The 26,680-nt window shown below is 38.1% G+C and overlaps 2 protein-coding genes across 4 annotated transcripts; one reads left to right on the top strand and one right to left on the bottom strand.

The window, feature by feature from the left end:
- Positions 1–1,359, top strand: LOC104426796. Of its 3 annotated transcripts, none has more exons than XM_039304474.1 (3): positions 1–269; positions 318–527; positions 1,057–1,359. In XM_039304474.1, exons 1-3 carry the CDS (start codon positions 103–105, stop codon positions 1,109–1,111), a joined length of 432 nt encoding a protein of 143 aa, XP_039160408.1. In that variant the 5' UTR covers positions 1–102; the 3' UTR covers positions 1,112–1,359. The 3 variants fall into 3 exon arrangements, with proteins under 3 accessions (XP_039160408.1, XP_039160406.1, XP_039160407.1); XM_039304472.1 differs by having other exon boundaries at positions 1,045–1,359; XM_039304473.1 differs by having other exon boundaries at positions 18–269; positions 1,145–1,359.
- Positions 1,360–4,052: 2,693 nt separating this feature from the next.
- On the bottom strand, positions 4,053–7,252 carry LOC104426794 ((-)-germacrene D synthase). Its single transcript, XM_010039955.3, has 7 exons — positions 7,033–7,252; positions 6,282–6,570; positions 5,733–6,108; positions 5,250–5,468; positions 5,024–5,162; positions 4,690–4,938; positions 4,053–4,595 (listed from the first exon to the last, which is right to left on the bottom strand). Exons 1-7 carry the CDS (start codon positions 7,168–7,170, stop codon positions 4,302–4,304), a joined length of 1,704 nt encoding a protein of 567 aa, XP_010038257.2. The 5' UTR covers positions 7,171–7,252; the 3' UTR covers positions 4,053–4,301.
- Positions 7,253–26,680: the final 19,428 nt, after the last annotated feature.

Genomic DNA, 26,680 nt, shown 5'->3' with positions numbered 1-26,680 from the left:
GGCTCGTTCGTAATTTCCATTGTAGAAGACGGGCTAAACTCTCATCCCTTCACCGGATAAGACAAGAAAGGCTCTCTCTCTCTCTCGTCGCCATGGACGTGCATGAGGAATCGAGGCCTCCTCCCACTAGTCGTCTCAACGGAATTCGTCCCACCAGCTTCGCTCCCTCACTCTCCACACAGAGAAACCATCGCTTCCGGAATGAAGTTCCTGTTCGAGTTCGTCTCCTGCTGCGGGTCGCCGCGCAAGGAGGGGGAGAGGATCCGGGCGGCGGCGGCGCCCCGCGCGGAGGGCGAGGAGTGGGAGAGGCGGAGGTGGGCGGCGGAGGAGTGGAAGCCGTCGCTGTGCGCGATATCGGAGGACGTGGTGGTGGTGACGGTGGAGAGAGTCGGAGGAGGAGAGACGAAGAAGAAGGCGACGGCGGATCCGGCTCCGGAGCCGGAGCGGTCCGCCTCGCGGAAGAGGAGCGGGGGTTCGTACGCGAGAGTCCACGACCGGGGCTTCAACGGCGACGAGTACGATCAGAGGTGACGACTCTGCCTCTTCTCCCCTCTTCTCATGATTCGTATGCATAGTAATTCTACAGATTTTGATTAATCAGCGCCTTTCCCGGGTTCCTGGCGACCCATTTGGATGATTATAGATGTTGCGTCTCTGTTTCTTTTTGTTCTGGGAGCAAATTGCAGAATACCGCCATTCTTGTATCAGATGTAAAATGAAATAGATGAAGCATAGCGTAGAATCGCGGCCATGCTGTCGCCATCACTCGAACAGGGGTTAGCAGGTGAAGCTTTGGTTATGGTGGTTGCGATGAATTTGATATCGCTGATGTCGACGCGCGAACTAATTTGGTCGTTCGAAGGATATTAGAGATGGGTTCAGGCATGATTATCTTTTAAACGTAAATCAAAATCCAAGGATTAAGACTTTCATAGCTTAATATACAAATCAGTGGAAGATGAACACGCCGGTTTGGGGGTACTAATCACACTTTGCCCATAAGTTTTTTTCCCCCTTTCTTGGACGATAACGTTGCTCTTTCAGAATCAATTCCAGACTCCTTTTGTTTCTATCTCAAGAAGATGATGAACGCACAGACGAACTTGATTGAATCAATCGATTAAAGACCGGGTTGATGTTTCAGGAGGGCTTCGTTTCAGGCGGTCATTCCGGCTTTCTCTCCGGCTCCATTCATGTTCTGAAAGTCGTTCTTGGTGTACAGGGTGAATCGCTACAATTTTCTTAAGTCTGGGTGTGGAAGTGGAGGCCAAAGAGTAGATTTTGCTTTGTATATACGACCACTGTGTCTCCCCTTTTTATATAAAATATATATAAATATATATTTGTCTATTTTTGGCATACATTTGTATAGTGTTTGCTGAGTTGAAGATATAATGGAGAGGTTCTTCTACCAAAAATTCATGCAGAGAATGACGCGACGACGTTCCTGTCTGAGAGAACCCGATGAAAATTTGGTAGAATCCAATGTAGCCCGCCTTGGGGAAAATTGTATTTTTTTAATTATTTAATTATTTAATTATTTAATTTTATTTTTTATTTCCTTCTCCTCCCCTCAAATAAATGGGAAAAAAAAAGAGACCGCACAAATACTTTTCAGTGTAAATGTCATAAAAATTCCCAAATTATGCCCACTGAGACATATATATCCAAACTTTTTTTGTGCCACAGAAAACTACACAAATACCCTTTTTTTTACACAAGAAAACCCCAAATTTATACATGTGCAACATATATATGCTCTATTTCAATTCAATCTACGATATTAATATAAGTTTGGAGATTTTATAAAACAAAAACAAAAAGTTTGGGGTATTTGCATCATAATGGATAAGGGTTTTCGTGATACAAAAAAAAAAAGTTCTGATATTTATGTCTCATTAGGCATATTTTTGCGTTACGTGTGAATATTTCTTTCCTTACTTTATTTTCTGTGTGGTTAGTTCAACTAAACACTTTCCGAATTGATAAAAGAGTTAATATCCTGAAAAATCCTAAACTAGTACACCTGTAACAAATTTACTTTAAACTAATCTTTTAACTACCAAAAATCCTAAACTGATACACCTTTGATAAATTTACCCCAAATTGATATATTGTGATAAATTTACCCTCTATTAGTTTCCATTAAATTTTACTATCAAATTATTAAGTTAAATGACACGTGACAATTGATTGGTATAATAATTTGAGATTTTACCCTCCATTTGTCACAATTTACAATTTTTGTGATTTTTTTGTGGTATTAATCTAATTTAACACGGGGTATATTTATTACAAATCTATTACTTTGAATTTTTTACGGTCGAATAAATTAGTTTGCGGTAAATTTATCATAAATATACCAATTTAGAGTTTTTTTTATAGTCAGTCAAGGTAAATTTGTCACGAGTGTACTAGTTTAGGGTTTTTCATGATAAAAAAAATGTTTTTGATAAATTTGTCACACGTGTACTAGTTTGGATTTTTCAGGATATTAAACCTTAATAAAATGGGTGGTGAAAATTTGACGGCTGCAATTTACTTAAGAGCTTCTAAAAATGAGGCTTAAAGGCCTTCATGAGCTTACTTAGGCCATGGACCGTGATGGCGATGAGTCACCACAATGCGAAGATAATAAATAATAATGGGCCTCACAAAAAAGATGACGTTGTATAGGGCTATTATTGTTCACTAGACATACTGGTGAGCCACATTGATTAGAGAAATTGATAAAATATTGCAACGTCATATTCGGACAATCCAAAATTGGAGTTGGTACTTAAGTTGTTTTAAAAAAAAAAAAAAAATTACATAAGTGGTTCGATAAAAACTTTTTGCACCAAATGAGCGTTGTACGAAACTTTTGGCATATCTAGTGTCCTCATGTCAAAAAAACTTGACTAAAGATGAAAGTGAAGTTTTATGAGAAAAAAGTAATCATATTTTCTTATTTATGAACCCGTAACAAAGAAAAAGTTGTCAATTTCTTTAAAAAGGTGGCCAATTAAGAAAACAAAAAGAAAATATCAATAAGTAACTCAATAGACAAGTTGGAAAAAAAATTGAATGTTGATAAGTAACTCAAATGAAAATTAATATTCTAAAGTAGTTTATAATTCAATTCGATAAAAGTTGGTAAACCATTCTAATTTAGGTTAGCAATTTCATGTAAAAGTTGACTTATTTGAAGTTTTGGCACACTATGCAAATAAAAGCAAGTAGATTAGAACAAAAATCATTAATTTGCAAATCATCATAAAAATGGATAATTTTATAAACGTTTCGATAAGTTATGGAAAGTTACCTACAAAAACAGTCACGCATCATTTTCTGTACAAACTAGTTTTTTTTTTTACACTTTTGAACTTATTGAAATTTTTCGTGCAAAAAAAAAGACTTATTGAAATTTACAGGCACCAAAAAAATCCATATTTTACATGAATCAATAGAGTTCTGCAAGACAATGTGATGGATTATGGCCAACACATCAAGGATCATACTATACAATAAAAGCTCCGCAACATTAATATCTGCCCCTTTTTCTCATTTTGCCGGATTTATCTCAAACTTATTATTGCCAAGTGAGAATACATAGAGCAAAGAAATGAAGAATCCAGTTTAACCACGGAGTAGGTTAATTTTTTTTTTTATGTATTCTTCGATGCAAATAAATAAATCTTGACATGAAAGTGTAAGGGGAAAATTGTTCAGAAAGCCCTAAATCTATTGTATAGTGGTTAATTTCGACATAAAATTTTTAACTGTGTGAATTTTGTCCCGAAATTTTTAACAATTGGCTAATTTAGTTCTTAACTTATCAATTATACCAATTTAGTTCTAAATCCTTAGACGATTTGTCAATTTAGTCTTAAACCTTTCGATAATTTACGGCCAAAATTTCCTAACTTGACTAAATTGATAAATTATTAAAAAGTTTTGGATTAAATTGGCATAATTAAAGATTTATGACTAAATTGACAATCATCAAAAGGTTTAGCAGTAAATTGGCACAATTGAAATGTTTAGAACCGCCATATAATAGGTTTAGAATATTTTGGACAAAGTGGTTGGAATTATTGAAATATTACAATTACATGATATGCTAGACTTCTGAAATTAGCAACACCATACCCATATGCATCTCTTTAATTATGAGCCTTATTGAGCACATCAATATGAAAGTACATACTAGTAATGATATTTTCCCTCATACATCCGGGAAAAGTAGGGTTTCAAAGGCATAATCAATAGACTATTGATTTACAATGACCAAATTGGTGTGATAACATTTGGTCCAAACTTTACATCGGCAAGGGATTGACGAAGAGCAATGTCACATAATCTTTGAGCTTGGTTTTAGAATGGGTGTAATTATCTCCATCACTATATAACACATCTATCACCCGCGAGAAATTGAGCATTCGTGTGAGAACCAACATTGGGACTGCAGTTGGACGAAGAAACTCTTCATTGGTGTCCTTCCATGCATCAATGACTCCTTTTAGGAGTTCCTCCCCGGCTTCTTGCTCCGAGACGCCATGGTATTTCATGAGCAACTCCACCGCAGATACTACATGCCCCCTCTTTTGCTCAAACTGTATGTCAAACAACATTGGTGTAATTAGATTAAGCGGTGGTGGGATCTAATTTTTATTAGAATGATGGAAGATAATTATGTCTTTATTATACCTCATGAGAGGAAACATCATCCATGAGCCTACATATGGTTTGTGTAGCCTTCACGCTCTTGCAATCACTGACCGACCATTTAAGAACATGTTCTGTGACCACATCGCCCATTCCTACAAGTGATGTAGTCGCTAACATTCCATAGCCAGTCGTTATTAGTTGAAGTGGCATGTACTCTTCCAGTGTTGGTATATAGTTGGTATGGAACCATTTGGCTTCCTGAAAGTATGCTCTTACTAGCTTCTTCATCTAAGAAATTAAACATGCACAAGAATATTAGATTTCTAACTAAAGATTGCCTTCGATGCATGTAAAGTTTATCGATGATGCTTACAACTTCTTTTGCATAGATAAGGCGGTACGATCTTCCTTTTGCGGCCAATTGATTCCCAATATATTCATAGAGCTGGAGAAACTCCTTGAAATAAGTTTGCATATACTCTGGTAATCCATCCATGGCATCAACATCCCACCTGAATTTAAGTTCTAGAAAGTGACACTTAACTCTATACAAAGTTGATCAAATTCAAAATTTGAGAAAGAGTTTGTGGATTCCGTACTTTTGGATTACTTCATTGAGGAGTGCAAGTTCTTCCACTGTGCCATAGACATCGTAGATATCGTCCATAATGGAAGTGAGGGAGATCACTTTGGTGAGTATCTCTCTGGCCATGGCAAATTCCGGCTCGAAATATATTCCCGTGGTCCAGAAGAACAACTCCACAATCCTGTCTCTAGCGAATGGGAACTTTCTTGGAACATCTATATTCTTCCACCACCTATGATTAAATGAACATGAGCATAACTAAAAGTACTTTAGCCCAACAAATTCGCATAGCTATACTCCTTTTTTCACTTGTAAAGGACTTTGACAAGCACTATTCAAAAAGGTAAATTGAAGATAGATGAGTTAATCTTTGGAAAACACAACAAGAAAAAACGATAGTTCGGGCATTGCTAAAACATAATTGATAGTTGGGTCATTTTAAAAACATAGTGTAGAAGCTAATTTTTGATCATATAGTTAAATGGTGTTACTGAACCTAGTAATCTTGCCAAGTTCCTTCTGGTGTTGCTCTTGCAGTAAGTTGAAATCTAGTTTGGCCAAGGTAAGCAAAACTTCATCATGTGAAGGCTCTTCTTGGTAGAGTGGAATATAGCGGCTCGCCTCGAGCCTTGGCAATCCCTTGCGAAGTGGCTGCTTTAGAGCATGACTCACTTGTTTTGCAAGACTAGTGCTCACTTTGCTTTTATTGCTCGATTCAAGGTGAGTTGTAGCAAAAGGAAGTGCTTCGTCCAAGATTGAATCGCCATGACACCTTAAATGGCAAGCTTCATATAGGCTCAACAATCCACGCACATCGCTTGTGAGCGACTCTCGGAAGTTCCCTTTGCTATCTTTGAATTTGTCAAAGACCTCTGTGAATCAACCAACACGGAAAAACGATGCAAGTGATTAGAAATTAGGAAGGGATATACGCTTGGTTAATGTTCTATATTTTCTTGCACGTGTTTCTTCTGAAATTCGATTGAGCAATAGGAGGATTTTAATAGGTATCTTATTGGATTGGTGCATTACATATGAGACGTACCTGATGAAATATTGTAACCATGTTGTCGCAGCAATCTAAAGATGAGAGCGACCATGTGAAGGTCATCTACCTTAAAATCTTCATGATCAAGTCGAGAGTAACTTTTGTGGATTTGTTCTAATTGCTCATCTACTTCACGTTCAAAATGGTACTCAATTCCCAAGCGTTGGATTTGATCAATCAAGTGAAGCTTTTGTAAGGGCTTCTCCACGACATCAATCAGCATCTTCTTCACCTCTCCTTTCAGTTCCTCAATTTGTCCCTCCACTCTTCCGAGGAATTTGAACTTCTGCAAATATATTGCACGGTGTTTCAAATAAAAGCAAGCATGAAATACGTGGACTTTACAAAATAAATTTAATCTCGATGGCCACCTCTATGTACCCTATTTAGGTATTTCGATGTTATACGCTCATTCACATGACATGCGAAATTGAACCCATGAGAACAACGACCATATGAGATGAGGGGGTTAAATGCCACCCATGAGAACGACGACCATATGAGAGGAGGGGTTTGAATGCCATGATGAGATGTTTCTTGCCGCAGAGGACATACTGAGGCCGGTGAAGTTACAAGTATTATCGTTATTTTTCAACTTCGTTTTTTTGTGTGGAGAAGGGAACATGTATTTATATGAGGCCGATTGTTACCATATAAGAGATGCGGTGGAACTAAAGGAAATTGAAGTAAGTCTACAAAGTGCAATTGCGAGAAAACAAAAGAAGAAGATAACAGAAGGATTTCTAACCACTGAGTTGGAGGGAGAATCATATTTAAGGAAGTAATCCCCCCATACGCTGGGGTGATAACCCGCCGACCGACGTTCGATCACATGGCCTGTTCCTTTATTCGGAGGAGCGCATGGAGTTGCTGAGACCTGCGACATATTCTCTCTTTTTTCTTACGTGTACCCAATGCACAAACGGAAGAGAGAGGAGAGGTTTTGTCTGCGTTGCAAAACATCAATACTTGAAGGGTATTATTTATAGACATCATGTTCGTGACCACAGTATTTGTACTTTTTTTTAGACCAACCAATTGTTGAGAAAACTCATATTAGATTTTGAAGTTAATAATCTAATTTAAAAAAAAAAATTGGGTAAAAAAATCAGATTTGGATAAAAAGGACTTTGTTTTAGCCACGTTAGTACCACATGAAAATAATAAAAAAGTCACATTAGTATTTTTCATTAATCAAATTGGGTGGAGTTAACAAGAAGAGTTGATTAGAAAAATTTAACAGGTTTTAAAATTTAATTGCACTTTTTAAAAAATTTAGAATTCAATTACGCTTTCGAGGGTTTGATTAAAGTTAATTGATAATAGTAAACAATGTTAAAATTATTGAAAACTTCGAAAAGGTTTGATGAAATACTACGTTTTACGGTTCCTTTAAGCCATATCATGGTACGGGAAATATAGTTGAAAATATTAATTAACATTTATTAGCAAGTGATTTCATAGAAGTATTTTAAAAGCCATGAGATGCTTGGGAAGAAACGGGGCTTTAATTACATTATAAAAATTTCCTTCCGAAAAGCTAGGTGCATTGGGCAGTGATTTTACTTTGCTTTTTACTCTTTCCTTTTTCCTTTTTTTCTTTGAATTTTTTTGGTAAAGTGATAATTAAAGTTCGGTTATCATCTAATATGGAGCACTTGAAACCCTTAAGAAATCCAATGATAGGGTGGTAAACCTATCATTATAGGTTTACCACCCTAAGTTATCCGGCATTTTATTTCACATCTTTCTAAAATCTTTTGGAATGATTTATTTTTTCAGTTATCAAGATTGCAGAGGGAAGATAAAAGAAGTATTTTTTTTTTTTTATAACCAATATCTTAGTTATCCTAACACTAACAAACTAGCAATAGGGTGGTAAACCTATAATTTTGTAAGGTCTACACTAAGATTTAAGGTGGATTTAATTGAAAGCAAACATGTCATCAAGAAACTCTTCTCCACCTTTGATTATGACTAGCATTTACAATTTCTGTGATGTTAATCGTTTTTGTGTTTTGTAGAAGTAGTGACACTTAAATTTTGACTATCATATTTAATTCTTTATTGCATAAAAAATTAGAGGTTGATCTAATCCCTAGACAAAAATATCATTCACATGATTTGCATTTTATATTATATTTAGTATGTGCATCGCATTAATTGAATTTACGGCTGATACATTCATGAATCCCATGCCATGGCCACAAAAGACAAACGAGGGGTCTCTCTCTTGCCTGCCCTTTATACGCCCAAAAGGAAAAGGAGAGGTCGGCTACAATTCCGAGTAGGGCAGAGACAAAAGAGTGGAGTCGAAGGAAAAGGACAGAAGCTAAGCTCCTTTCTCGATGGACTGAGGCAAGGGGGTCTGTTCCTCTCTCCCTCTTTGGTCTCCATCCACGTTTACACAAAAGAAGCAAAAGAAAGGAAGGAAAAGAAAAGGGGTCTGCCCGTTTTCATGAGAAAGCAAATGGAGAAAAGCTTACTGGGGCAGTTCACAAAAGAAGTAAAAGGAAGAAAGGACAAAAAAAAAGGGGTCCGCACGTTTTCATGAGAAAGCAAAACAGAAAAGAAAAGAAAGCTAATGGAGAAAATCTTGAGTTGTGCCGTACAGGTTTTGTGGGGTTTGCGGCAAAGACCCACAGACGCCGGCCGCAACCGTGGCCCTCTCACGGTGCTCCAACTGACACCGCGTTCGCAGCCGTTGATCGCTAGCCCACGTTGTGCCACTCGCTGCTGTTTTCACGCGGCCAGACTTATCCCAGTGACTCCTCTAGCTACCTTTGCAGTCTCCATCTAGCAACCCTAGGCATCTTTAGCAGTGGTGCTATTTCGCCTGTTTTGATTTCGGGACAAAATATTTTTCACTGAGTGTTATTCTCGGCTTTTGTTTAAAAAGGATGGAGGTTATGTGCTAATTCCGAACATATATATCAAATGCAATTTAAAGATTGAATTTCCAATTTCAAACAGCACTATACAATCCCAATAATTGACTTACTAACTTTGAGACCCAATTTGAACTATATGATGTAATCTAATCAATAGTATAGTTCTAAGATAATTTGATACAATGTTGAAACTTAATCAGCAACAATGCACTTGGAGAAATGACACAATGTCGGAATATAATCAAGGATGTTGGACTAAGAATACAATGTCGGAAGGCTTAGAACCAGGGAAGACAAAGTCAGTTTCCTGCAATTATGCCTTCTCACTATGGACGAACCTCTCGTTCAAGCCCTCCAATGATAGCATTTTAGCATAAAATCACTCTGACTTTTAGTTCAGAGCCTAAAGACACTCAAAGATGCCAGGATGGTAATATTTCTAATTATCCGAGCTGCATTTCTCATAAGATCTTATCAGGCTGAAGAAGAAAGGGTGTTTAGTAAGACATTGGGAGTTTTAACAAAACATTCACTTTACTTCAAGGGATTCTACCTAACACATTACATCATTCTTGTCTTTTATAGACATTATGAGGTCGCACATAAATAAGGATCAGGCTCACGGGTCCTAAAACAAACAGAGACTCCAAAAATCGGGCTAGGAATTATTCTTGGCGATACAAATAGTGACAATAAACAGTGATTTCCCTAGCCTACTGCTACAGTGACTTGCTATAGTGATTTGCTACAATCAGTGATCTCTTCCGTCATGGGCATTGTAGTCGTAGTTTGAATCGTCAGAACTATGCATTTTTGCCAGAAGATGTTCTTCGTATTTTTGCTCAAGTCCTACAAGTGGATCTTCAGAGAGAGTTAGAGTATTCCACCTATTTGCCTCGTTTGATGAAGATGCTTCTTCATGATTCCTAGAGATAAGGACAAGGGTCCTTGATCATAGGGGTCTTGAGAGAGAGGACCCCTCCATTGTGCATAGGGGTCTTGGGATGATTATGCATGGTCATATGTATCTGTCATTTCTTGCTCATGTGATGATGGAGTTGTCCTTGCAGCCTGTCTAAATTTTTCGAGTGCTTCTTTGGCTTTTGGTGCAAGGCTATAATGATCCAATGCAATTGGTACATTATAATTCCATACATCTTTAGGGATGGTTTTGTTTTCTTGGCACGAAATTCTTTGGAGTTCTCAGTATTGGTGTTCACAGCAACTATCAGGTTCTAGAAAGGATTTGTAAATCCGAGCTTCCTTAAGGTGCGGTTGAGATTTATAGGATGCGGTTCCTATACTTTGTGGGGCATTTGTGATGATGTCATTATTTTTAACAAAAGCCCATGGTCGTCGGAAGAATAGAATAGTGTGGATTTCTGGGTCTAGTTAGACAGTTCTTAGTTCTTATTGTAGAAGATGCTTCCAATGAGTGGGAGGATAAAACCGATTGAGGAAAGCTAAGAGGTTTCTATCACTTTCATTTTCAATGTTTTGTTTGACCCCAAATATCCTAGTTAAATTGGCAATAAACTTTCTGGTGGGAATTTCAATAGCTATTAAGTATTTATTGGTTAAATACCACAATAATCATCAGAGTTGATCAAGGAAGTCATCTTCCTTCTAGATTAGACGGTGTATGAACGGGTAGTTGGAATTTAAACCGAAATTATAAAGAATTGAGCCTTCATGGAGTCTACATAGATTTGTGTGGCATTGCCACATAAGGCTTTCCAGATTTTCAATAAGGTTGTCATTTTGGATTTATTCAACAATCTATTGGGGGTATTGCTAGCTTAGCCAATTTGGTATTCTTTTGATCTTATACTTTTCATTGTGGTGAAAAGTATGGAAAGCATGTCTCATGTATGCATGCTGATTTCTGCTGGTAGTTTTGGTCTTGACAAAAAGTTAGCAAGCATGTTCTTCTTCCCAACAATGTGTTTGGTTTCAAAAGAGTATTTTGAAAACCATTCAGCCCATCAAAGCAGTTGAGAATGTGGAATATGCTTCTATTTGAACTTGGTCATCTAGGGAAAAGATGACATGTCTACTAGGAAGTGATAGCCTATGAGATGGAATTGAAACTTTATTATTCCATTTTTCACCACCAAGATTTCTTTAAAAGTGAAATGATAATGCATTTCAACCGGGGAAAATTTTCCACTTTTATAAGCATACATGTGTCTCTTACCATCAATTTCTTCGAATAGGATGGCTACCCAATATTCATCATTGGTGTCTGTTTGGAGAATTCTTTTCTGTTGATGGGATTTGCAATGAAGAGTCTGCATAATTTCCTTAAGTTCAGCGACTGTTTTAATATGAGATTTTCCCCAAGATGGGGTATTCTTCTTTAGCATTGATTATAGTGGAATTAGCAGCTTTGTAATGTTTGGAGCAAAATCTCTGAGATAGTTAATTATCCCCAGAAATTGCTTAACTTACTTTGTCGTGAAGTTATCTTCAAGAAATTTTAGCAATTCCTGAGAAATGTGTGGCCCTGAATAGTATGTTCATTTGTTAAGGTGTATAGCAAAAAAATTTAATTTCTGTTTGGGCAATATTCATCTTTCTTTGAGAAAGCATAATTGTGATATCTTGAATTTCAGATTCTATTTTCAATTGAATAAGTAGGGCTTTTCATCGACATGCCTATAGTTCTTTTCTCTGAATTGGCCACTCATGAGATCACTAGTCTATTAAGTGAAGCCATTAAAGATTTAATGCAATAGATGTGATAATTTGACTAGAAATAGACTACTCGATTATGCTTATCTACAAGGGCATTATGACACCATCAAAATCGATCAGAGACTAGAGATAGCTCGATTCGATAGAGGTATGTGATTAGTGTGTGGGTGATTCCATCTAGTTGTAAAATTTCTGTCGAACGGCACTAGACCGATTTTTCTGTCATTTCTGTACCATGTGTCTATATCTAAAATCTCGAGATTTTCACGACAACCAAGAGTTGTCACTGTATCGAAGATGTACAATGTAGCTCGAAAATAATTGACCATGGGTCAATTGCACCAAAGATTCTTAAAAGCTACCCAGTAGGCTAGGTCACGCTAAAATCATGCCTGTCACGACCTCTTTTTTTCCGTCCGGGGGAAAAGAAAGAAAGTTTAGGGGTATTTGCCTAAAGAGGCGGACCAATGGCCCAAGATTAGGCGCAGGCTCTCCCAAGCCCATACCTCGCGCGACGTTGGATTTTGTTTTTTAGTTCTTAACAACCTAAATATTTTTAGGAGTCGCCACTAGCCTATTGGGGTCGGCTAGAAACCAATCGAGACACGGGAGTGTTGTCTCGATTCCTACGCAACCAAAGATTTCTAGGAACTGGAACTTGTTTACGCTAATGTTTCTATTAGCACCCTTGCGGTACCACTAACTCGAAAGATGAATGGCAACACAATCTTGATTACCAATTATAATCTTTATAAAACCGCCAAGCGTCCATGCAAATGTTTTTGTAGTTTTTTTTTTTTTTTTTTTAATGTCTAGACTAATTCTAACATAATTTAGAAGAGAAATTTACACTCAAATTAATGAAAAGCGGCGCGTAAGTAAATATCCAAGAAATTGAAATGACTTGAAAATAAACGCAGAAAAGGTAAACCCGATACAAGTCGGGCAAATAATATTACATGGCTTTGTTATCACGCCCCGGGACAGGACCCCCGTGAGCGAAATGGAAATTTAAATATGCATGAAATTACTCTAGATAATTTTAATCTATGCAAAATTGATTATTTGTAAAAATGATTATAAAATACCAAAATAGCATTAAATTAGGAAAATGACCTTTTAAAATTAGGAAAATTTCATATATGTCATTTATATCCTAATTTGATGCTATCTAACATTTTTTGATATTTTTGAAATTTTCATATTTTTCTCCTTTTTTAATTATTTTTAAAAAAAAATAATAATAATAATTCCTTAAACCGATCTATGCTAACATTGAGTAACACAGCACATGAATATCACAATAATCAAGCTCAAATCGACCGTTTCAAGATCGAAGCTTAGTTTGGGCATTTTGTCGAACACTTGGTGTGCGTTAAATTAGCCCCAATAGCCTCCTCGAGCCATGTTTGCAGCCTTCAATCTCCACTCATAAGCAATCTCATGTGGAACTAAAGTATTAAGATTATACTACCATATGCAAAGAACAAGATTAGATAGAAATCATAGCTAAAAACACACTAGAACCAAGCTAAAATCATCCTCAAATACACGAGTTTGAACTGATTTTGCAAATCTGGGTTTGAACCCAAGTCAAACAAACAGGTTACATGCCCATATTCAAGCCCTGACACTCATCGCATACAAGCTCTAAAGGAAACATTACTTGATCCAAGTGAAATTAGGTAACATGAGCTTTCAAATGCAATAAACATCACAGAGAATGACCCACCGAACAACATCAAAACGACCTCTCCAAGAAGCACACATGCAACAGTCTTGAAGAAATTTCAAACACTTTGGAAAAATTTCAACCTCAGAAATCAGTTTTCCGGGCTGGTTTCCCTCTTGATTTTCATGATCAAAACATGCTCAAAATCGAAAATACGTACATCTAGGATGCTTACCTTACTTCCTAGTTTCCTTTTCAAGTGGTTCTTGGCCAAGGAAACCGAGAAATTGTCCTCTGGAAGCACGTGGAAGTTGGCTTCTTCAACTGGAAATGAGATCTGCAGAAAAGAAGAACTGACAACGAAGGTTTTCGTTGACCTCTAAAATTAGACTTCAAGAGGTCTTTTGTTGGAAAAATTGACACCAAGCCAAACTATATGTATTCTAGTTTGGGGTAGAAGTCAATATTTTCCTCATTTGTTTCTCAAATTTCTCAAAAACACTGCATTTTCATCACTCGTGACCAACTGGGCTCAACACTTAGAAAAGTTTTCAGTGTTTCCTGGCCCGCCTGGAGGGTGTTTTTCGGGGGGCTTTAGGAGGCCTTCCCGATCTCCATTTAGGACGTGCGACCTATGGATGGAAAGATATTTGAGTAAAGTTTCACTCTCTAATTGAAGGTTTTGGCTAATTTTGGCCGAAGGATTGTGAAAATCTCACTTTTCTCTCAAAAGGTTGATCTGGAATTTCTGGGTTTCTTTTTTGGAGTTGCTTCTGAGGGCCTCTTTGGGGGACGACCGCGAACTCTCTCCTCCCCCTCTCGTCTCCTGTCTCTCCTCCCTCGAAAGACCTTGCTTCTGTGACCTTATCCCCCTCGAATTAGAGGATTTTTGGTCAGCCTTTTGTCCACCTACCAGGCCTGTCAACAGGGCTACTTCACCCACTCTCTGACTTAGCCAATTTTTTTCAATTCTGCAGCTGTTGAGTGTGCAGGTTTTGCTGCGATTTTCCGGTGTTGTCAGCAGCTTATCCCTGGAGAATTTTCGTCCACTTGCACTAATCATTACTTTCTTCCATCACGTGCAAATATCAGGCCGGTTGGACAGCTAGGGAGGATATGGTGGGGCCACCAAATTGCTTACTCAGCAACTCCGGATTAAGACCAACTCGTGGACTGAGTTTTGGCTGCTGATTTGAGTACTTTAATCCACTAATTTGGCTGCTTTTTTTGATCAATTAGAAAGCTCATGTATAGTAGTTTAAGATCTTGACCATTTTTCGCAATTGTCTCCACCCAATTTTGCAAGAAAGTCCCTCAAAGTTGGCCATTTTCTTGCCCGAGAATCCGAAATACAATGCAATTAGGTCCTTTTTTGCCCGATTCGATTAATTAGACTTGACCCAAGTTCAATTTTAACTCAATTGGGAGCCCAGATGATGATTTAAGGGCTCGAGTGAAATTTTGCAAAATTTGCGAATTGGTCCCTCAACTTTTGGAAATTGCATTTTGGCCCCAATTTGCCATTTTAATTCCAATTTGACCTCTTGGGTTTGGCTAGTCACATTTAAATCATTGGCCCCAACTTTTTTTTTTTTTAAGGAAAAACATCTTCCATTTAAAACACTATATTCAATGCCTAAATAATCTATATGCAAGAATTTAACATGAAATATTTTTGGGCAAAAATTTAGGTGTCAATAATGCCAGATTAAAATTAACCACAATTTTGAACACAATTTCAAAAATTGAAAGTTTTGTCATATCACGATTCATTTTAGGACTGTTGACTCACCTTCCGAAGATTTTTTCTGCAAACCGAGATTTTTGGCGAAAATTCAAAGTAGGGCCGTTTTTTACTAGAAAAATCATAGGAGGGACGATGGCATCTTGGTTGGATTTATGGACTCCAATTTAGGTCCAATTGGAGAGAGATTGAATGGAATTGAAGGGGGATTGCACAAAATTTATAGGCCTTGGTGATGTGCAACATTTGGACCACTTGGAGGCTTGTTGAGGAAGCTTTGGCAGCTACAAATGGGCTGAGGAAGATAGCCAAGGTGGTGGGGTGGCCACTTGAAAGTTTAAGATATTTTGGAGGCCCCCTCCTTGACCAGTAACCATCTTCTCCCTTCAGCAGCTCCTTTCTCCATTGGTGTGAGTTTTGGAAGCTTGAGAGAACCAAAAAATCTAGCCAGCAGCTCCCCTTAGCCGGTCGACCACTGCTGGAGCAACCGCGATTGCCATCCAGCACCATTGCGCGCCCACCCGTGAGCTACGCGTTCCTTGGGCACACTATCTGTCGTCCCGCCTCCTCGCTCGTCATCTGCTTCTATTCACAAGTCCAGCGAGCCAACCAGCCACCATTCGTGGCTGTTCCAAAGCCGCCGGAGGTCCCGCCGTCGCCCCTGCTCACCTACTACAGCCACCGCCGATCCTTCCTCGCCGTTTTAGCTAGCCAGCTAGCCGCCCATTCCAGCCCTCTCAGTCTAGCAAGTAGAAGCCGAAGCTAGCAAGAGGTTTTAGGTTTCGTGGCATGTTTTAGGTCTTGTCTAGACCTCACTTGGTGTTGCCGCAAAGTTGTTTATCGCCCATCTCCGTGTCGCCATCGCCGCAAACTCAATGGAACGCTAAACCGGTAAGTTTTACTTGCTAAACTCAGCTTATGGAGTTAATTTTGCTTAAAGGATTATTAGTTTATGCTAATTAAGGTTTAGGTGGTTAGTTAGATTAGATTAACGATTTAATTATTCATTTATGCATGTTAGGTGATTATATTAGATAAATTAAGGACTAGATAAGCTGTACTATTTATCTAGATAGGTTTAGAAATTTTCTTAGCCCATTCGGGCGGTTAATTAAGCATTTCCGGCCTAAGTGAGTATTTAGTATTTATTTAATTAATTAATATTTTTGAAAATTATACCAGGATAGTTGGTGATTGGAATTTCATGCTGATTGTAATTGTGTGTTTAGATTATGTAATTGAGCGCTAATTGTGCAAATTGAGTGGTGATTGAAATTACCGGGTGTCGGGTTTTGACACCGAAAATGATTTAAAATATTATATCAAATAGTGGGATTTAAAAAGGAAAGATATCAGTTTTTCTGGTTTAAATTGACCGTATACCCACACACAATTATTTTACCTGTATATTTTTAATATAAATAAAATAGGCTAAGATTACTATTTTAATTGAGGCATTTGAGTACAATACATAGTGTCCAGGGCCAAGATTAAATGGTCGTGTGTTGGTTAAGAAAACCTATCCTGAGCTGTTGAGCTAGACGTATCCCTATATGGGATGCTCTACAAATGGATGCCGGTCGCAGTAGGTTCTGGACCGATGCTCCTTTAAGAAATGCCGTCAACTTAGTGACATTACCGTGCTTGATGGGGCGAGACAATGCCTGGTTATGCCAGTAGACCGCTGAACTTCAAGTAGGCCGTGCTCATGTGCAGCCGTGATTAACAATTGGAACGCATGCTGAGTGAAATTGACGTGCCAGATTATGGAACAAAATTGTGTGGTACGGAATGAGACGTGTCATAACGATTTGGTTCTATAATCGGGATCCCTTATTTTGTTGAGATGAAAGTGTTGGCGTTCCAACTGTTTGAGTGTGAATACTATTATATCTGTGATATGAACTGTACTGACATGTAGGAAGAATCTGAGACGGGGATAAGCCTCTGTGATTGTGTGGCTGTGTGGTTAGGATGCCCTTAAGTGTATTTCCTTCCTAGTCGAAGTTTAGGGGATGAACTTGCTGAGACGTTGTCTCACCCCGTCGTGGGCTCATCTCTTTTTAGGTCCTTAGATGGAGCAGCGTCATGTACGTTATGGGGTTCCGAGGGAGGTAGACTTCCAACGTTCCTAGACTTGACCCGTGAGCTTGTGGAGACCACTGTTTGGATCAATGAGGGTCTATCCCACTTGGTGCCTCATCGTTTCAAAGCGTGGTACCTTCATAAGCCCGATTGGAGTCGGGAGGGTCCTATAGGTGGTTTTGACGGGCCTCCTATTGGGACAAGGGAATGGGAGAGGGCACCCTCTGGATATTGACACCCCCGGTGTCGTGGAGGATTCGGAGTTGAGGACTAGAGAGCTTGGACTTTAGAATCTCCGTAGCCTCTTTTTGATCCAAACTTCTGTATATAGGTCTTTTGGTAGACTTTTATTTATAAACTCAGTTTGTTTATAAAGGTGTTCGGTTTGTTATGATTATCCTGCTTTTCTATCCCATGCTGTGTGTTGTCAGGGGTTTTTAATTCGTTTCTGCATGTGGAATAAAATGAATGGGTTAGTGATGCATCTTAGGACGTTGCATAATATATCAACCACTAAGGGATGGGCACGCACTAGTAGATCGGGCATAACAATAATCCCATGCTTTTTTTATAATATCTACAAAGTGCCCAAAAGTTGGCAGTGAGATTCCTCATCAGGGCTATAAGGTAGGATGTCATCAATGTATACTACTACACTTAACAGGATTGGTTGGAAAATTCTACACATGGCCTTTTCGAATAAGGATGAAGCTACCTTTAATGCAAAAGGAAGAACTTTCCATTGGAAATGTTAGTTTGGAATGCAAAACCCTATTTTGTGTCCGTCTTTAGGATGAATACCCGATTGCCAAAATCCGGCTTTGAGATCGAATTTGGAGTAAATATGGGCTTTGGATAATCCGGTAAAGAGGGAATTTCTGGAGGATAAAGGTAATTTGTTATTTTGAAGGAAAATGTTAAGTGGCTGATAGTTTATTACCAGCCGCATTTTTCTTCTGTTTTGCTCGGCACGCTTATTGACATAAAAGGCTTCACAAGCCCATTAAGAATTTGAAGTTTCAATAAGGCCTTGATTCTAAGTCGAGATCAGGTGCTTTGGCTTCATTCTCATATGACTTGCCTTGGTTTGATTAATGTCTTCATTTCTTTTAAGGGAAGGCAAACAAAAAATTCTGAATCTTTCCTTAAAGGATTAGAACATTTTTTAGAGAATTCCAAATGGAATTCTAAACAAGATTCTAACAATTTTTGCATGATTGGGTCTAACAAATTCATTTGGATGGAAAAAAGTCTTTAGATATTAACAAATTCAGAGAATTGATTCTTATATTTAAAACATTTTCTAGGAATGATATGAAGCTGAGAAATTTAGGTCATGATGTCCCAACCAATAATTATATCTTTGTTGGGAAGACTAGATCCAAAGATCTTTGTGGTTATGGAACATTAGGGGAAAAACTAGATAGTTACCGGGGTGGTTCCCACATTCGTAGAAAAAGTATCTCCTGAGACGGAATTGAAATATCGAATATAAGGAGTCCAATATTCTTCAGGAAGAACTTTAGTGTCGAAGATTAAAGAACTTGCACCAATATCTATTAGAGCAATAATAGTGATGAGTTTGGCAAACTTTGAAGTGAAGATTTTTACAGGAAAGTGGGGACAATAGATTTGGCTTGAAAACATGTTAGGGTTTTGTTATGAAGAAGTGAGGGATATGTGAAAAAGGTCTTCGGAATCTGAATCTAAATTAATTTTGCTAGGAGTTTGGTAACACGAAATGACACAAAAGGTTTGTTCATACGGTTCTTCTTTCGCAGAGAATAGAGATTTGATATCATCACTTTCGAGTGAAAAACCAATTTCAATCTCTATGTGATGTATCAAATGATTCTAACATTTTCTTGCCCTGGGGGCAATTTTTGGCGAAATGACCATTTTGGTTGCAGATGAAGTATCGAGTTGATTTCTTACAACTTGAGATATCTTTCATTTTGCATAGGAGTCATCATTTCTTCTTTTTTCCGGAAGTGCTTAGATCCATATCTGGATTTCTTTATCCATAATTTCTTGAAGTGCTTCTTTTTCTAGAAGACTTTCTGCAAGAACTGTCACAATCTCGCTTGAAGCATTTGATCTTCAGTTTTTGGCGAGAACAAGCTCCATCAAGTTCTATGTTGTCCATAAGATAAATTTGAACCATGTGGCATTTTAAACACAAATCATCAAGGCACAAATGGATTTCTTGTTGTATTTCTCCAATGAGGGAATTTTTTGAAAGAAGATGCTACTCTCTCCAGAAAAGGTATCTTGATAAGCATTATCGAGAAATGCTCAAACTCTTCTATGGTATTGGAGCTAATCCAAACCTGAAACATGTTTTCCTGACTTCCATCCCCAAAGAATTATCCCAACAGGTTGAGAGATCTTTTCTCAACAGACAAAGGAGAATTTCAGATGTTATGTTTGGAGAAATACAACAAAAAATCTATTTGTGCCTTGATGATTTGTGCTTAAAGTGCCAGATTGTTGACACCTAATATTTTAAAAAATAATAAATTAAATAAAATTCTGTTTTTGAAAATCTTTGTTGTTGAAAATATATTCTCATTTCAAAATTTTTAAAAAAAATTAACTGTTTGATTTTGGAGCCATTTCTTTGTTGAAGAAGTTGAGTGAATATCGCCGGATCTTCAACAATTTCAAGTCTTTCCTCTATAAAAAGGAATGGGAGGTTTCGGAACCGAGTGGGGGCTTCTCTTCATTGTTCGTCCAAGAAAAAATAGGCTGAAGAGAAAGAGAAAAAAAGTACAGATCGCAGAAAGTGAACGGGGGAGGTTTTCGGAAGAGAGTGAGAGAGACAAGTGAGAGAGAGTGTCAGGTGAGAGAGAAAAGTAAGAAAAAGAAGAAAAAGGAAGAAAGAGAAGAAGCCGTCCGTAGGTCTTCGAGAGGAGAACAAGAAAAGCAGAAGAGTGAAAAAGAAAAGTCAAACAGCAAAAAAGAAGCTTTTGCTTCTGCAAAAGGAACAGAGAAGACAAAGACGTGCGGGCAGAAAAAGGAGAAATCCTGTTCATCTTCTTCCCTTTCGGCTCATGATCCTCCACTTCGCAGCCGTTCGAGTTTTTTGCTGCATCGGTCGGCTGCGCGGCGTCGTCCGTGATTTCGCCTTGCTGCCTCACCTCACCGTGTGACGCCCACGATCGGACCCGAGCCAAATCTATCCAACGTACGCACCGCGCGCCGGCGAGCTTCCCGACGACCTCTCGTTCGTGATCTACCCGGCCCCTCGCCGACGCTTGCGAAGGCGTGCCGCTCCTGACGACCGCAACAGCTCGAACAGATCCGCACCACTGCGCCCGCCTCTGCGGCGCCCGGACCTCCCGCGCTGCTCGCCCGACGCCGCGTCACCTTTGCTCGACCCGGTGCCCGACGATTCCCCCTTGTCGTCGGCCGAGCACCACAGGTAACCCGCGGCGGCCATCGCGACCTGCTCGCTGCCCAGCGCGCCGGAGCTCGAAGCCCGCCGCTCTGCTCCGAGTTCCACTTTGCGACCCGTGACGTCGGAACCGAGCTGCCACACACCCGTGAGACGCCACCTTTGCCGGACCATCACCGTACCTCGAGAGCTCTCCACTTTGGTGCTCTGCCTCACCCGAATCGGTCCCGACCCGACGTCCCGCACCCGGCGTTGCTGCTCTTACGCTTGCTCTTGCACGCCCGAACGAGCCATCTGCTACCTCCTCTGTTTTGCTGCGGTTTAGTTCTTGCCCGAACCTCGCCGGAGCTCAACGGACAGCCCTTGTTCCAAACGGCAACCCATCACCGAACCACCAGCTGCTCCTCGCCATTCCTCAAGCCAACCGTGAGTTGGACTAGGTGATTTTCTAGATATTTGATTTCATGTTTTTTTTTTTTTATATATTCTAACTTGATTTGTTTTGATTTATTTTTATCGTTAGGAAATTTGTCATATTAAGTTATGATAATCAAAAATATTGACCCGCAAGACGTCAGGTTAGATTTTTGATTATTTCAACTTTTTATGGCGAAATTCATGAATTTCTTTGCATCGTTGATTCATATTAAAATGCCATTGATTTACATGGATGGATTTTTATTTTAGCGTGTTATTATTTGCTCATCACATATCATGCATCATATTAGATATTTAGGTTTATACTCATTTCACATTTGAAGCAACGTATTTTAGTTTCTTTTTAAGATTCATGTAGAATTAGGATGATTTTCCTTTAATAAAACCAAAATACAAAAAAATATTAAAAAACAAAAACAAAAAATGTTATTTAGGTTATATAGATTTCATAATGTACGCACCACATGTTGCACTTTAGTTAGTGGGTCATAGGTTAATACTTTAATATTCTCGTCGTGTAATTTTTAATATTAAAAAAGGCCGAAGATTAGTATTGCATCATTATCTTTTAAAGTCATTTAAAAAAGAAAACACAAGAAGATCATTTCCTTGGTTAGTTAATAGGTTAATTCATAATTAACCTCATACCATCATTATTTAGCATAGGTTGCATATATGCATTAAAAATGAATTATCATTAAAATAAAATCATAAAGGAGCATGCATGTAGAAATACCATGTCATTCATCTCATATCATGTAGCACATGCATATTTAGGATTATAAAAATTAGATTGCATACATATAGTGATAAGTTTAAGTCATACCATATGAATTGCATCTCGCATGTCATTAAAATAAATTCATGCATATTAAGTTTAAATTAAGATTGCATATAATTAACATTTTTAAAAGAAAAAAAGAAAAATTAGGTATCATGTCATTTAGAAATCATGTTTAGGGCATGCATTTTTATTAGCATTTTTTTATTGAATGTTATTTTATTGATTGTGCACCCGCATGACCACCATTTGCATGTTAGTAGTTTAAGTTAAAATTAATCAACATTGCCTGCAAAATATTTTTGAAATTAAAATAAAAGGTACCGAAAGGGCGTTAGACTAATCTAGCGTAATCATGTCCCCGGACCTATTGAATCTCTGGTTCGCAATAGTAAAGTATTCTCCCATACTTTACTTGGGTTTCTAACCAGCCCTAATTGGTTAGTGGCGGCTCCAAATTGAAATTGCATGTTTAAATGAGTTAATTTCTATCAAGTCGCGATTGGTAGGACTTGGGAGAGTCCGTGCCAAGTTTTCGGACTTAATAATCCATTAACCTAAACTTTAGGATTGCCCTGAAAATTTAGGTCGCGACACAGATGGTCCAAACTTATCTCACTGACAACAAAGAACTAGACAAGGCCTGTTCTCGCCAAAAGTTGAAGATCAAATGTTCCAAGCAAGACTATGATGGTTCTTGTAGAAAATCTTCCAAGAAAAAGAAACACTTTAAGAAGCTCTAGATAAAGAAATCGAGACATGGATCTAAGCATTTCCAGATGAAAAAGAAATGACAATACCTACACAAAAGGAAAGATCGTTCAAGTCACAAGAAATCAAATCAATGCTTCATTTGCAATCAGAAATGACATTTTGCCAAAAATTGTCCTTGAGCAAGAAAAGATCAAAATCATTCGATACATTACATTGAGAATGAAACTGATATTTCTCTTTAAAATGATGATATCAAATCTTTATTCTCTGCGAATGAAGAACCATCTAAACAAACTCTTTGTGTCATTCCTTGTTACCAAACTTCTAGTAAGACTAATTTAAATTCAGATTCTAAAGACATCTTTCACATATATCTCACTTCTTTAGAACAAGACATTGATGTATTTTCCAGTCAAACTCATTGTCCCTATTTTCTTGTGAAAATCTTTACTTCCAAGTTTGTCAAACCTGTCATTGTCATCGCTCTCATAGACACTGGTGCAAGTTCTTCAATCTTAGACACTAAGGTTCTTCCTAAAGAATATTGGACTTCTTGTGTTCACTATTTCAATTCTACCTCAGGAGATACTTTCTCTATGAATATAAGAACCACTCCGATAACTATCCAGGTTTTCTCCCAGTGTTCTCTTAACCACAAAAATCTTTAGATCCAATCTCTTAAACAAAGACTTGATCATTGGTTGGGATATTATGACTCAGATTTCTCAGCTTCGAATCATTCCTAGAAAAGGTCTTAAGTATAAGGACCAATTCTCTAAATTTATCAATATCCAAAGACTTTTTTCCATTGAAATGAGTCTGTTAGATCCGATCATGCAAAAACTGTTAAAATCCTATTCCGATTCTCGTTCTGAATTCGCTCAAAAATGTTCTCATCCTCTATGGAAAAACCCTGAATTCTTTGTTCGCCTTCTTTTCAAGAAAAATAAAGACATCAATCCAACCAAGGCAAGTCACATAGAAATGAACCCAGAGCATCTGATTGCTACTCAGAAAAAATGCTCGAAATTGCTGCAACAAGGCCTTATTGAAATTTCAAATTCTCAATGGGCTTGCGAAGCCTTCTATGTCAACAAACGGGCCGAGCAAAACAAAGGAAGATGTGGTTGGTAATAAACTATCAGCCTCTTAACATTTTTCTCCAAGATGACAAATTTCCTCTACCTTCCAGAAATTCCCTTTTTGTCGGATTATCAAAAACCCAAATCTATTTCAAGTTTGATCTCAAAGCTGAATTTTGTCAATTGGGCATCTATCTTGAAGACAGACCCAAAACATGATTTTGTATTCCAAACCAACATTTCCAATGGAAAGTTCTATCTTTTGGCCTAAAGGTGGCACCGTCTCTTTTCCAGAAAGCCATGTCTCAAATTTTCCAACCAATATTGTCAAGCGTAGCAATATACATTGATGACATTCTACTCTACAGCCCTGATGAGGAATCACACTGCCAATTTCTTGGGCAATTTGTAGAAATCGTGAAAAAATATGGGATTATGCTCTCTCAAAGAAAGATGAATATTGCACAAACAGAAATTGAATTTCTTGGTATGTACCTTAACAAAGAGACATACTATCTAGGGCCACACATTACTCAAGAATTGTTGAAATTTCCCGAAGGGAACTTTACGACAAAGTAAATTCAACAATTTCTTGAGATAATTAATTATCTCAGAGACTTTATTCCAAACATCGCCAAATTGTTGATTCCATTACAATCAATGCTCAAGAAAAATCCCCCGCCTTGGGAAAAGCCTCAGACTAAAGCAGTTGCTTTACTTAAAGATATTATGCAAACTCTTCCTTCATTGCAAATCTCATCAATAGGAAAGAGAATTCTCCAGACTGACACTAGTGATGAATACTGGGCAGACATCATGTTTGAAGAAATTGATGGTAAGAGACATTTGTGTGCCTATAAAAGTGGTAAGTTTTCTCAAGCTGAAATGTATTATCACTCTACTTTCAAAAAAATCTTAGCGGTGAAAAATGGAATAAAAAAAATCGAATTCCATCTCCTCGACCATCACTTCTTGGTAGAATTAGACATGTCATCTTTTCCTTAGATGACCAAGTTTAAATAAAAGCAAATTCCAAATTCTCAACTGCTTCGATGGGCTGAATGGTTGTCAAAATACTTTTTTGAAACCAAACATATTGCCGGGAAGAAGAATGTGCTTGCTGACTTCTTGTCAAAACCAAAAGCACCAACAGAAATCAACATGTACATCATGAGACATGCTTTCCTACTCTTCATCACAATGAAAAGTATAAGATTAAAAGAATACAAAATTGGCCAAGTTGGCGATACCCCCAAGAGATTGTTGAACAAGTCCAAAATGACAGCCTCACTGAAAATCTGAAAACCTCATGTAGCAATGCCACACGGATCTGTTCAGACTCAATAGAGGTTCGATTCTTTATCTTTTTGGATTAAATTCAGACTATCCATTCATACATCCTCTAATCTGGAAAGAAGATGACTTCCCTGATCAACTTTGATGGTTATTATGGTACTTAACCAATAAATACTTAATAGCTATTGAAATTCCAACTAGAAGATTCATTGCCAGCCTCATCAGGATATTCGAACTCGGTTGAAACATTGAAAAGGAAAGTGACAGAAATCTCTTAGACTTCCTTAACTGGTTTTATCCTCTCATTCACTAGAAACATCTCTTGTTGAAAGAATTGAGAATTACCCAACCAAATCCCAAGGTCCATACTATTTTGTTTTTCCGACGTCCATAGGCTTTTGTCACAAATAATGGCGACATTACCAATGCCCCACAATTTATAGGAACCACATTTTATAAACGTTAACCACACAACACAGAAGCTCGGATTTACAAATCTTTTCTAGGACTTGTTGGTTGCTATGAACACCAGTACTGAGAACTCCAAAGAGTTTTGTGCCAAGAAAATAAAATCATTTCGGAAGATGTATGGAATTATAAGGTACCTACTGCATGGGATCATTATAGCTTAGCACCAAAAGCCAAGGAAGCACTCGAGGAATTCAAACAAGCTGCATCATCATAGGAGCAAGAAATGACAAATACAAATGACCCTGCATAGTCCACTCAAGACCCCTATGCACAATGGGGAGGTCCTCTTTCCCAAGACCCCTATGATCAATGACCTTTGTCCTTATCTCTAGGCATGGACACATTTTACTATGTTCAGCCATTCAATTGGCCTCAGCCAAACATTATTACCAACACTACAGGCTCCTCTCAGAATCAAGAGGAAGCATCCTTGTCAAACCAGATTCTTTCATTAGACTCACTTGCAGGACTTGAGCAAAAATATGAAGAACATCTTCTGGCAATAATGCATAGTTCTAATGACTTAGACTATGACTACAATACTCGTGACGGATGAGACCACTGACTATAGCGGCCTCTAGCAGATCACCTATAGCAAATCACTATAGTGTTGCTGTAGTAGTAGGCTAGGGAAATCACTGTTTACTATCACTATTCATACCACCGAAATAATTCCCTACTGGAAATTTTCGAAGCCTTTGTTTGTTTTCTGGACCCATGAGCTTGGTCCTTATTTATTTGTGACCTCCTAATGTCTATATAAGGTAATGAGGATGTAATGTGTTGGACAAAGTCCCTTGAAGTAAAGTGAGTGTTTTGTGAAATTCTTAATGGCTTTCTAAACTCCTTTTTCTTCTCCAGCCTGGTAGGATCTTTTGAGAAATGCAACTAAGATAGTTAGAAACGTTATCATCCTAGCATCTATGAGTGTCTCTAGACTCTGAACTAAAGGTCAAAGTAGTTTTCTACTAAAAGGCCGTCCCTAAAGGGCTTGAATGGGAGAGGTTCACCCAGTGGAAGGCATACCTGCAGGAAACTAACTCCGTCCTCCCTAGTTCTAAGTCTAGGTCCATTCAAGATATCAGAGACATGGTTTCGTTTGTAATAATATCCGTTCAATGCGCTCAG

This window comes from Eucalyptus grandis, chromosome 11 (assembly GCF_016545825.1).
Source record: "Eucalyptus grandis isolate ANBG69807.140 chromosome 11, ASM1654582v1, whole genome shotgun sequence".
Lineage (NCBI taxonomy): Eukaryota > Viridiplantae > Streptophyta > Magnoliopsida > Myrtales > Myrtaceae > Eucalyptus > Eucalyptus grandis.
Note: the sequence above shows the minus strand (reverse complement) of the source record. Positions and strands in the feature narration are given on the sequence as shown.

What these genes read in the sequence shown, in the direction of transcription:
- LOC104426794 (XM_010039955.3), bottom strand. Translation starts at nt 7,170, where the DNA reads ATGTCGCAGGTCTCAGCAACTCCATGCGCTCCTCCGAATAAAGGAACA. An exon ending in ATTCTCCCTCCAACTCAGTG is followed by an intron (nt 6,571 to 7,032) that starts GTTAGAAATCCT and finishes ATATATTTGCAG; the next exon opens with AAGTTCAAATTCCTCGGAAG. An exon ending in CTCAATGAAGTAATCCAAAA is followed by an intron (nt 5,163 to 5,249) that starts GTACGGAATCCA and finishes ACTTAAATTCAG; the next exon opens with GTGGGATGTTGATGCCATGG.
- LOC104426796 (XM_039304472.1), top strand. Translation starts at nt 103, where the DNA reads ATGAGGAATCGAGGCCTCCTCCCACTAGTCGTCTCAACGGAATTCGTC. An exon ending in GAGGGGGAGAGGATCCGGGC is followed by an intron (nt 270 to 317) that starts GGCGGCGGCGCC and finishes GAGGCGGAGGTG; the next exon opens with GGCGGCGGAGGAGTGGAAGC. An exon ending in GGCGACGAGTACGATCAGAG is followed by an intron (nt 528 to 1,044) that starts GTGACGACTCTG and finishes TTGCTCTTTCAG; the next exon opens with AATCAATTCCAGACTCCTTT.